This window comes from Heloderma suspectum, chromosome 8 (assembly GCF_057233095.1).
Source record: "Heloderma suspectum isolate Gila_16-S chromosome 8, 16-S_ref, whole genome shotgun sequence".
Taxonomy (NCBI): Eukaryota; Metazoa; Chordata; class Lepidosauria; order Squamata; family Helodermatidae; genus Heloderma; species Heloderma suspectum.
Genome location: NC_139465.1, coordinates 5,991,048 through 6,003,133, shown reverse-complemented (window position 1 = coordinate 6,003,133; position 12,086 = coordinate 5,991,048). Strand labels below are relative to the sequence as shown.

The 12,086-nt window shown below is 42.8% G+C and overlaps 2 protein-coding genes across 3 annotated transcripts in view; one reads left to right on the top strand and one right to left on the bottom strand.

The window, feature by feature from the left end:
- Nucleotides 1-317: 317 nt before the first annotated feature.
- GINS2 (GINS complex subunit 2) lies at nt 318-10,944 on the top strand. Its single transcript, XM_084812827.1, has 5 exons — nt 318-525; nt 1,789-1,903; nt 2,827-2,926; nt 4,398-4,524; nt 5,479-10,944. Exons 1-5 carry the CDS (start codon nt 436-438, stop codon nt 5,602-5,604), a joined length of 558 nt encoding a protein of 185 aa, XP_084668953.1. The 5' UTR covers nt 318-435; the 3' UTR covers nt 5,605-10,944.
- Nucleotides 7,512-12,086, bottom strand: part of GSE1 (Gse1 coiled-coil protein) — a 426,514-nt gene continuing 421,939 nt past the window's right edge. For both annotated transcript variants that reach the window (XM_084812825.1, XM_084812826.1), the window contains one exon: nt 7,512-11,943. In XM_084812825.1, the coding sequence (XP_084668951.1) occupies nt 11,809-11,943 (135 nt within the window). In that variant the 3' untranslated portion in view covers nt 7,512-11,808. The remainder of the gene's footprint in view (nt 11,944-12,086) is intronic.

Here is a 12,086-nt window from a genome sequence, read left to right as displayed (position 1 = left end):
CTCCTTAACCAATAGCGAGCGTCGCTACCTCAGGCGAGTAACGAACGCGCGAGGCAAAGCCGAGGCTTTCATTCGACGAAGAAGGAGTAGTAGGCGGGGCTCGCTCTCCCTCCCCGACCAACGGCAAGCGTGGCTCCCTCAGCCAATAGCCGAAAAGTGGGTAGTGGGCGGGGCTCGCTCCCCCTCCCCAACCAACGGCGAGCGAGGCTACCTCCGGCGGGCAACGAGCTCGTGAGGCAAAGCCGAGGCTTTCATACGACGAAGAGTGGGTAGAAGGCGGGGCTTCTTCCTCCCCGCCCAATGGGGGCGCAGTTACCAGAGGCGGGCGCGTCTGCGGGCGCGGAGGCGGCCTCCTCCCTCGTATCCGCTCACGGCGGCCTTCGCAGCCCGTCTGCGCGCGCGCCTCCCTTCCCTTCCCTTCCCTTCCTTTCCCCGATGGAGGCCGCCGAGGTCGAATTCCTGGCCGAGCAGGAGCTGGTCACCATCATCCCCAACTTCAGCCTCGACCGGATTTACCTCATCGGGGTGGGTCGGCGAGAGGCGCGAGGCGCGGGACGGGGCTGGGGGTGACGGGCGGCGGCGGCGGCGGCGGCGGCTTGGAGCCGGGGAGGTGGGGCACCAGACGTGCGAAAGAGAACAGCGTGTGAGGGAAGGACTGAGACGAATGAGTCCGAGGGGCGGCGACTGAGAGGGTCGAGACTGCGCGGGGAGGCCGTGGCCCGAGTGGGGAAGGGGAGACCGGATGCCGAGGCGAGGAGGAGAACAGGAGAGGGAGCGGATTTCCTGGGGAAATAGTTCTCTGTGTGGAAGAGGGCGAGGGAGGACTGGCAGGAGGAGGAGAGTCTGGGGATTGGGGGAGAGTCTAGTTAGCACAGGGCTGGGTGGCTTGTGGCCTTTGAGGCGTTTTGGCCTGCAGCCCCCATCAGCCCTAGCCAGCATAGCCAAGGGTGAGGGATGCTGGGAGTTGCGGGCAGTGCCGCTCCAGGTTTTGGGGGCGCCTCGGGCCCCCTTCTCAGTGAGGCCATCTCACCGCCATCGTCACCAGCTTCTGTTGCTCCTTATCCTCTTTCTCAGCTTTGCCGCCGCTTGCTTGCTTAACGGGCAGAGAGCCAGGGAGCAAATAGGCAGTGACATCTACTGCGCCTCCTTCTCACCACCACCATTGCCTGGGCCAGAGCGAGAGGCAGGGGAACAAGCAGGTTTCAGTGGTGAAGAGGAGGAACAAGTCCAGGAGGCTCTTGTCAGTTGGGCCCCTGCTGGGGCGTGGGCCCTTGGCAAACGACCAGCCATGCCAACCCTTGACGCCCGCCCTGGTTGCAGGCCAAAATATCTGAAGGGCCACAAGTTGCCCATCCCTAGTATAAGGGAACTCCGTCAACCTGATTTAAGGGAAATTCCGTAGCATGGGCTTCAAGAAACTCAGTCTTCACCCCGCTGCCTCTCAAGCATGAGGCAGAAACCCACCCACCAGGCTGAAAAGGAAAACTCCTAGCACAACATTGTTTCCAAAGTTCATGTGCCTGTCATCTTGAGTTATCCGTCTCTGATTGGATATTTTATGGAACAAAAGGTTGTGTAAGCTTTTGAGTTCTCCAGAACTCTTCATCAGACAGGTAGCTAAAAAAAAAATAAAAAAAAATGGAATGGGGAAACAACAGAAAAGTAAAAAAAAATATGCCATTATATGCCATTATATGCCACTCTGGGAGCCTTTTTGACTGAGGAGCAGTATAAAAAAACTAAATAAATAAGGCCGCTTCCTATGTTTCTCCATTGTGAATCTCTTAGGGGGACTTAGGCCCCTTTAATCCTGGGCTACCTGTGGAAGTGCCTCTCTGGCTGGCTATCAACCTAAAACAGAGACAGAAGTGTCGACTGATACCTCCAGAATGGATGGATGTAGGTAAGGAAGAACTATTTTGTGTAAATAAGATGTTAGTTGTTGAGTAGCCTTTGGTTGTAGTAGTTGGATCTTTGTTGCTAGAGTTCTTAGGCTTTTCAATTGTTAATTGATATGTTTGCTGCTTTTTAAATTCTTTTAACTGGGTACACATGCAGATACACACTGCTGCATCTCAAAGGTTTTTATAATCCTGAGGGAAGTTCATAAAATCTTAAAAATAACAGATACTACTTCAAAAAAATGGAACATTGTCCTCTTTTCATCAAATATGGGATGCAGGCATGCTCTGATTTTTTATGTTTGTGATATTAAGCACTGATATAAGACATCAAAAGTTATTATTCTGTTCTCGGTCAGCTGGTGTGTTTCAACCGTCATTTTAAACATTCTTATTCATGGCAAATCATGAGATGTTTCTATTTGTTCAGAATTGTGGCAGCCCTGAATATCCTTTCGCCTTCCAAAGTCTACAGTAGTGAGGGGATTGCACTTTCATGTCAAGCAGGATTCTGCCAAACTGGCTAGCTTGTGTTGTTGTCATGCCAGGCTTTTTGAGTATTGTTGGAGAATGGCTTCTCCTCAGTAGAGGTGCTGGTTTACTTTAGGAGCCTAATACTGCAATCCATACATATCTGGGAGTAAGCACCCTTGAAAAAAGGGGGCTTATGGTGCAATCCTATACGTGCCTACTCAGAAGTATGTTGTGCTTTTACCCAACGTGACAGCGTGGTAGACCAAAACAGATACATGTTAATTTCATACCTTATTGCTGATGCTCTTTCATTGGAATGCTAACTCCTTGATTTCATGTTTTGATCAGATGGTTCATCCTGCAGGGGTAACAGTAACATTTCTGCTGGGAGTAGGAAATAGCAGCTTGTTCTTTGTAAATCATCTCTCTTTCTTTCTTGATTGCCTTCTAGAAAAGCTGGAGCAAATTCGAGATCAGGAACGCAGAGAAGACACTTTCACTCCAATGCCTAGTCCTTTCTACATGGAATTAACTAAATTGCTGCTAAACTAGTAAGTAGGTTTGATAATCTGCTACTACTACTTCTTTCTCAGTGGAAAGATATCTCATGGACAAATTCTAATACTGGTAGCGTACAAAGAAATTAGGCAAAAAGCAAAAGTGGCTACGCTGGCCATAAGAAAAATTCCCAAATTCATATTAGACTAATACCTTTATTAGTCCAACACAAAGGTCATAAAAATGTGCATGCTTTTGAGATCTCATAGGAACATAGGGAACTGCCTTATATGGAGTCAGACCATTGGTCTAGCCCAGCATTGTTGACACTGACTGCAGGTGGCTCTTTAGAGTTTCAGACAGGAGTTTTTCCTGCCCTATCAGGAGATGGCAGGATCAAATCTGGGACCTTCTGCAAAGCATGTGCTCTACTGCTGAGCTACAGCCCCTCTTCATCAAGGCTGACTTGATTTTGAAGTCATGAAGTCTGCATGGTCAGAATCTTTAAGCAGAGAAGGAAATTAAGCTGTACCAAGTGATGTGATGGTTTTAGGTGGCACCTGGGACTGCCCCTAAGACTTTTGGGAAGAAGAAATGGAATTTCAAGCTGGTGGAGAGCAGAACAAAATGCAAGTGTTCTAGAGCAGGGGTCCCCAACATGGTGCCATGGCACCCACAGAGACCTCCAAGAGCACCCATGAAGCTCTACTCTCTGTCCCCTTCAAAAATGTATTTTTAATTAAAAAAAAACACCTTGGAAAACTTTAGGGCCCTGGGGTCTCCTTTCTGTCCCTGAATTTGCTGCAGTTTAGCTGTTGGTGGGCAGGCAGAGAAGGAAGGAGTTCCTTTCTGGCTCCACTCAGTCTTCTGCCCACACAGACCTTTTCCCTTTGCTCTTTCTTTCCCCACTCTGGCCTTACTATTTCTCTCCCTTCACTGTCCCTAGCTTTCTTTCTTTCCCATTCCAGCCTCTAGACTTGTTCTTTCTCTCCTCTCTAGTTTGCTATTTCCTCCCTTCCAGCCTCTATTTCTCCCTCCCATCCCACCCCAGTCACTTTGTCCCCTTCTTTATCTAACTTTTGACTAGCCAGGGCAGCTGTTATGTGACTAGCCAGATCTTCTGTGTTTGGCAATTTCTCAAATTCCCAAATGTGCCTACAGGTCCAAAAAGGTTGGGGAACCCTGGTCTAGACCACTTAATATAAATGTTTGTATCTGTTAGCATGGTGCTTAACTGTCATTGTTTGCATTGGTAGTATATATCTTTTTTTTTAACCTTCAGTAATTTAAATTTAGATTGTTCCAATGTTAAACAGTGGCTCGTATGTGATGTGAAATTCAGCTGTTCCAATGGCTAATATGCACCTCTGCTGTGCAGCGTTCAGGTATGAAAAAATACCCACAGTGCTGTTTGTTGTTTAGAAGCTGAGCAATATTGCTTACATCCAGGTTTTATGTAATGAACACATAAAGTGACTATTGGTCCTTTGTAGAATGTTCTGATCAATTTCCCCTCTCTGTTAGTGCTGTGGACAATATTCCGAAGGCGGATGAAATCCGAACATTGGTTAAGGATACGTGGGACACTCGACTAGCAAAACTCCGGTTGTCTGCGGATAGCTTTGTCAGACAGCAGGAAGCTCATGCCAGGGTAAGATAAATCTATGATGGTCTGATAAGTTTATTGATGTAGTTGGGAGAATACTTTAATGCATGTTTAAGCAGTATGTTGTATGAATCATCTGAATTTATACTGAAAGTGAAAATGATATTTAGACTCCTGTTAGCTAGGAATGGCAGCAGTAGGTTTCAATATTGTCAGATTGCAGCTCTTCAGGAACTCCTTTGGACTGCCAATGTAGTGAAGTTTTGCGCATCAGTGCTTATAAAGTTGCTTAATATGCAACTTAAGGATTGACTGTACACTATGTTCCTGGGGAGGTGATTATGTGGTATTCACATGGTACTAGTGAGACCAGGTCAAATGCATCTCCTTGCTACTTGTATGCATAATGAAGTAAGTCTACCTTTGAAATATGAGTGCACATTTAGGGAGAAACTACCCCTAAATACCCATACCCTACTGTCAGAATGATTGACACATATTGTGTGCCTGCAACAGTCTAGACCAGCCTTCTCCCACCTGACACCTCCAGATGTGTTGGATTACAACTCCCATCATCTCCAGCCAACAAGGACAATGGTCTAGAGGCCCTTTTTGTGTGGCTGGTGTTTCATTAATGGCTGGAAGTTAACATGTAACAACATGTTGACTCCTTCCCAAACACTAAATTCTGTGAGCAGAAAAATCTTAAATCAGGTGAACCAGAGCAGTATGTATATTCACTGTAGTCCTTTTTGGAATATTTGAGGTTCATTTGTCAAGTACTGAGAACAAAGTTGGGGGAGTAAGGGTATCGGTGAAACTAAGAGAAAACTCCTCACGGTTAACAGAAATGCCATCTAAATCACTTCTGAGTCATTAGCAGATGCTGCCATAATGTCACCGAGCTCTTGCCTTGCAGTCATATGAACTAGAAACTTGCTGTTTTTAACTCTTGTGAATATTGTGTTTTTGTGACATCTGTTCCTTGTCTCTTATAAGCTGGATAATCTGACTCTGATGGAGATCAACACCACTGGTACCTTTCTTACCCAAGCTTTGGATCACATGTACAAGCTCCGTACAAATCTCCAGCCTGGAGAGAGTGCCCAGTCACAAGACTTTTGACAGCAGATATCTTCCATGAAATGGGGACCTGGCATTCTGCCGATCAGTTGTTTTTCCTGAATCTTAAGCAACCACATCTGTGATGTTATTGGCAAATTACTGAAAGCAAAAACTCTATGTCATGGCACATCTCAACATCTTTCTTGACAGCATCTGCTTGTGGGAAACTAATGGAATGCTAAGGCTGCATCATTTTTGCTGATCCAATCTGCCAGTGTTACAAAGAGATGTGAATGCGTCCTCAGCAGTTGAGGTGCGTGACCTGTTCCTGCAACAACCGTCCTCGGCAAACAGATGCTCTTGCCCAACAGTACTCCAAGCTCCTGTGTGACTGTCATTCCACATGATTGGCTGTAACTCTTTGCTGCTGTCTTGCTTCTGTTCTGGATTATTTTACTCTCGGCATTAAACTAGAAGGAGGAAACAAATTGGTCCCCTCTCCTAAGGATCCAATTCCTCAGTGGGCCCCTATCTTCTGTTGCCATGGGGAGAGATGACAAAGACTATTTTAAACACCTGGCTGCACAGCATTCTTGTTGGCCTGCCTGGGGACTGATATGTAACTGCGAACCCATCTTTCCAGCAGCACACAGTGCTTTCACTGTGATATCACTTACTGGGGTGTATTTGTCAACTGTCCTCAGAGATAAAGGATCTTCTCTGGTTGCCTTGACAACGATTGAAGTGCAGTGCTTCTGTGTATGAGTGTCTGCTAAGAGGGGGAATGTGTACTCTGAGAAAATGGAGCTGCAAAACAAGGCCTATCACTTCGCCTGGTTTGTGTTTTTTTATCCCTGCTGTGGCGGCTCTCCACCCTTAATGCAGCCAGTACCTATCCATTTTAATCTAATACATGGGCATTCACTGGCTGATGGTGCTCAGACCATTGGTCATATAGGGAATGGTTTCTGGCCTTCTGTAGAAGGCAGTTGGGACTGAAGGGGGGAAAATAATAAGGGAAGAGTGCAGCCTAAATTCCACTACTTGTCAGTGAGGCAAAGTTCTTAACTAGGCAGCAATAGAATAAGTACCTAGCTTAAGCTATAGAACTCTGACTTCTGTTGTCTGTCTGTGGGATATTTATGATAAAGGAAGCATGAGAGAAATTTTGGTATTCTAGGTATTGTGGTTTTGTGCCGATTAGTGAAATGTTAACCAAAAACTGAATGAATTGCTTAGTGCTTTATATTGTGGAGCCCTAATGCAAATTCAACCTGTTGCCTCTTAATGATCCTACTGAGTTTTTCTTTGTTACTGTACATTTTATTTCCAGTGTTGTTGTAAATTCTAAGAAATTAATCCTTGTTTACAAATATATTTTTAATTTTGCATCATGAAGTTATTGAAGAGGGGGCTAGATTTTGCTCATAATGGGAAATCCTATAACCCATCAACTATCCTAACAGCACGCCCCTGAGACCCTGGTTTTATTCTGTTCCAAAATTATTCACAATAGCAATCTTAGTCTTGGGAATCATCTAAATCAAAATTTGTTACATACTTTAGTCAACTGACATGTTCATACCCAACCACATTGTTTGCCATCTATCTTCTACCATTTTTCATGCCTTTTGATACTACCTAAAGCTGATTTGTGAGGCAGTTTCACTTCTGCCACCTTTTTGGAAGTGATGTCCCAGCTTAGCTGTGGCCACTCTAGCTTCTGTAAGTTTATAGTTTATCCATTTGGGGAGCACTCGTGACCTACCTTAATGGTGTGGTTGTGAGATTGGCTGTTAAGATGCTTTCATGGTAAATGCTATATAAATGCCTGATGAAGCTGGTTGTGTTGCAAGATTTGTTCTCTGTCTTCCAAGGGTGTCTTTAAGTGTGCTTAGTGTTTCTGTTTTTAATTTATACAGAGTCAGTGTAACCTCTATTCACCATTGGGGCTGGGAAAATAATCCTTTTTCATGATTTAGGAACATTTTATTTTTTGGATGTTGTCAGAAATTACAGCAATATATTCATAAATACCTAATTACTACATTCAACAAATAATATATTACATTACATTTAATTCAAACAAGTACACTTAAAACAGGTTTAATTTGTCTCACAGCATCTAAACTGCCCCAGCAGGCTGGGCTTTATCCTCCTGCTCTCCCCTCATGCTTTGTGCGCTCTGTTGCTGGAGAAATTTTGCACATTACAACAAGTCAGCATGGTCCTGGGGGCAAGGGAGAGCAAACACTTTTGAGAATTTAAGCAGTGGGCCAGGAAGTTTGGGCAAGGGATGTGGGAGAAGGAATTGACTTCCACCATTATAGTCAGGAGAAAAGGAGAGAGCATTTTGAAAGATGGGTTGCTCCATGGTGGGATACTGTGGTTTCATAATAGCACCTTCTTAACCTCTGGCCTTTATGCTTTTGCATCATATGAGGAAAAGGAGTATTTCAAATAATGTGGACTTGCACTGAATGGGAAATTGTTGCTGAGCTGGCAGTTTGTGTACCACTGTCTGAAGCCGGTTTAGAATCCAACTGAGTTTGACTAAGTGCACATTCATTCCTCACTCTTGTACATATATAAGGAAATCAAGCCAGTTGGCTGTCATGTGTGTCCTTAAACAGCACATGTTGTTGGGCTTTCAGAAGCAGAAGCAATGTGCTGCAAACATATTCCCACAGAGTCTAGCCCACATTCTATTCAGTTGAAAGAAACTACACATAGTGCAATTACATTTAGAATAATGAGTGCAATGGCCTCCCTCTTCCTATGCCCATATTCTCTCCCACCCACACTCTCATTGGTAAAACTAGGAATCAAAAGATGTGATCCATATTGATGTGAAAGACATTGCTACTGCAACTGTTTGATGTGAAGATATCTGCCAAAGTGCCCTCAGTTAACACCCAATCTTGATAGCTTAAAAGTAGGGAAGTGGATATAAAATTATTTTGTCAGAAATGTATTATTAGAGCCACTGATGTTCAGCCCATGTTTGTTCTCAGAAGATGCCTGAAGGCAATGGAACTTTCTACATTATCACCCCTTAAATGCGTTGCATTCTCACAGGGCTCGCATCTGCAAATACATTGCAAAGGTGTTTTCTGGTCAGAACCTGCGAAGTAAGTGTTGCTGTGGTCCCATAAGATGTGAATACCTTTCGGCTGATGTAAGTTTAAGGTATAGTTTTGTGTTTTCCTTTTTGGTAAAACCTATTTATGGAATGAAAGGTGCAGGGTTTTTGTTTAGCACTGAAGGAAAACGGGTGATAATGGTCTGACATTGAAAGGAAAAAATATCTAACTTTCACTCCTGCTATTTTCTCACATGCTCCATTAGAGCCGATTGTCTCAGTACATCAAGGAAGGATATTCAGAATATTATGGAAACTGTCAGGTTTAGCTGTTTGAAGGATCACTTGCTAAAGTGAAAAAATGCAGGTTCACTCTCTTTTTGCTTCTAGGAACAAGACTTTCTACTCAGGCCCATCAATTTGCTCTTCAGTGTTCCTTCTTAATAATAGATATACTTCCTTCTGTAGGGTGGCCAGGGCTTTGGTATTCTTAAGAGTTGCATAGAAAATGGAATTATGACAGGCGTAGCTTTCACACAAGGGCAAATAAGCTGCACCAGCTGAATTTACTTCTAAGTAGCTATTAAAAGGTATAGAAGCATTGTTTTCCTTTGCAGCTGATTACCATAGTGTACTATAAGAATGCACCAACTTGCCTTTCATTCTCAGTGTCCAGTGAAATATTTTTTAATAGCAACAGCAAACAAAGCATTGCACATTGGCTACTTAAATCATAGAGTACAAGAAAGAGGATGAAAAAAAAATCCAGTGAACCTTGACTATAAAGGCTGCAAATCCCAGGGTTATAATCTCCTTTTCAGAGTATTGTGCTTTTGCCACACTTTGTCTGTAACAATTGGTTGGTGATGACTTGAGTAGTTAAGGCATAGGGAAAACCATTTTAAACTTCAGAGTGAGGGCTGATTCTCACTTTTTAAATATGGTCCCCTGATCAAGTATAAAAGGTCTATGCATGTAAAATTTTGTGGTTGACCCTTTAAAATACTTTTGCTAAGGTTACTTTAAGGGACATAGACTAATCTTTACATACACATTGCTTTCACACTTCACAAAAGACTTGTGTAGCCATACCGAAGAACAAAGCAAAATGAGAAGCAGCCCTGATACACAAGGCTCTCAAAACCAGGGCTTTGGCTTTTCTTACAGCATATGCTTACTAACCAAATACCAATCATCCACGTGGATACCTAGCTTATTTGTCTTGCCCTGCAATAAGGCCTTGTGTTGCTGATTTTATAGTTAATAGTGGTAACCAATGGACTATTGGAAAGAATAGCAAAAGTACTTGCTAAGAAGCTGTGTTGGAGAAATGAGTTTCATTTAAAACCCAGCCAGGCAGTAATTAAATGAGAAAAGAAAATGCTAACCCAAACCAGCTTTTGATAACCAGTTGAAGGAGTCTATAGTATGACAGTTGCTACATGAGCCAGAGATTACAATAAATACTTATTAAAAGTAATGTAAGGTCTTCATAGGCATTCAGCATCAATGACTTGAGTCAAGAACAAATAAGAACAAATACTGTACTGAGACCCTCGTTACGAGTGGACCTAGTTTTGGGCCCTGTTTTCAGCATGTGATCCCACACTGCATGGCTGCAGATATGAATAATGTGACCACAGGGGCAGGTCACTTGCATGCTATGCAATTAGCATTGTGCCAGTCAGGTGTGAAAGACCCATGCTGTCTCTCCCACATGGTCTCATGTACACATGTGCCTCTGCACCTTGAAGAATGGGATTGCACCATGCCAGAAGTTGCTTCTATGTTGCTAAGTGTGTGTGAGAATCCGGTTTGAGACAGCTAGTTTTAGGCACACTTCACCAGATTTTTCTTCCTTTGCATAAGTGCAGTTTTTGGACTAATCTTTTCTTCTTTGGAAGCCTCACAAAACTGATGCTGCTAGTGCTGTGATTTTAAGCCGTGTTGGTAAAATGAACAAGTAACTTAGTCCCTAAAAATCTTGGTCTCTTTAGACTGAGATCTTGTTCTCTCAATAGCAGCTGCTCTTATGACATTCAGTATTTCAAGTGCTTGAAGAAACGTACGGTAGGGGGCAGGAGAAAGAGGGAGAAATAAATGCCTGGGGTTTTTTAGTAAGAGAATTTACTGTACCAGTAACTGGTGCTACACATTGCAAAATACCTAAAATGATAGCACGTGCCCCAGTGGAAAGCTTTTTCTTTAAAATTCTTTTTTAAAAACACTTCAATATTTTTTTTTATGTCCTGACCAGCAGCAGTACAAACACTAAAAGCAAGCTATCTTTTTGCCAAAAAAAAAAAAAAAAGCAGAAACATATTGAAAATGGCAAGCTTTTTATAACAATAATTAAAGTAATAAAACATACAAAACATTTTAAATATATACACAGTACAAGGCTGAAGCACCTTTTTTCAACTCTTTAATTGCAAAATCTTTGTATGAAAATTCTACCCACTGGGGTACATAATCTGTGTGTATTGTATGTATATCACTTCTGTACATCCTCCCTTCCCCAGTAATAAAAAGGTACCTTCAGTTTATTTATTCACTTTTATTTTTCAAGTGCAGTGCATTTCCAGCAAAAAGCCGATTGATGCATGGGAAGTCAAGTTTGGAAGCTGCATTTTCTTCTGATAGGCCTATTACACTGCAGGTAATTATTTCTGTATCCAAAATATCCAGTTCATTCTAACAAAAACAGACGTGTACCTGGCATCCTCTTGGATTGAGAAACAGTGTATTTCAGAACAAATAAAATGTACAGATCCCAAAGTATAGCAATTGAACTAATATGGCAACAAAAAGGAGCATATGTATGGAGATGATCCCAGCCCCTTCAACGGGAGGTGAATGTTAGTGTCATTGGTGGAATCTCTGGATTAAAAATAAGTTTAAAAAAAAAAAGGAGAGGAAGCAGAAGGAAAATAACCATTTCAAAATTAACCAAAACTAGAGTTCTTTAAGTGGGTTACTTGCAGAATTTAAACAGATTGTTGCATCGTTTCAAGAGATGAGTTTGGATGTTCCTGGATCCCACAGTCCTTTGCTCCATGCATGGCACATTCTCTCTTTTTATTTTTAAGCTTCAAACCTCCCAGTGAAAAATATTAAATATTCCAGGTAATAAAATAGATTATTATTTCTATACTATATGTTCAGCCTAGTGCAAGGGAGTGTCACCTGGGATACCCCTTGAAATAACTTCTAGACCACTGCATTGCAGGCAATGCAAGGCACTTTCTCAAGTGATCTAGTTCGGCCTGAAGTCGTTCCCTTTCAGAGACAATCTTCTGCTTCTGGTTCCTTAGTTCCTACACAGAAGAGAAGAGGCATTTAAGATATTCATGTAATTTAACATACAGGCAATGTCTCAGGAACGAAGTTCAGCCATGAAACACACATCATCACACTAGAATTTGGATGCAGTAGGCTCCCTCCCTCAGATCACCAGCCA

Coding starts and splice junctions, on each gene's coding strand:
- GINS2 (XM_084812827.1), top strand. CDS start 436: ATGGAGGCCGCCGAGGTCGAATTCCTGGCCGAGCAGGAGCTGGTCACC. Junction 526..1,788: donor ACCGGATTTACCTCATCGGG/GTGGGTCGGCGA, acceptor TGAATCTCTTAG/GGGGACTTAGGCCCCTTTAA. Junction 2,927..4,397: donor ACTAAATTGCTGCTAAACTA/GTAAGTAGGTTT, acceptor CCTCTCTGTTAG/TGCTGTGGACAATATTCCGA.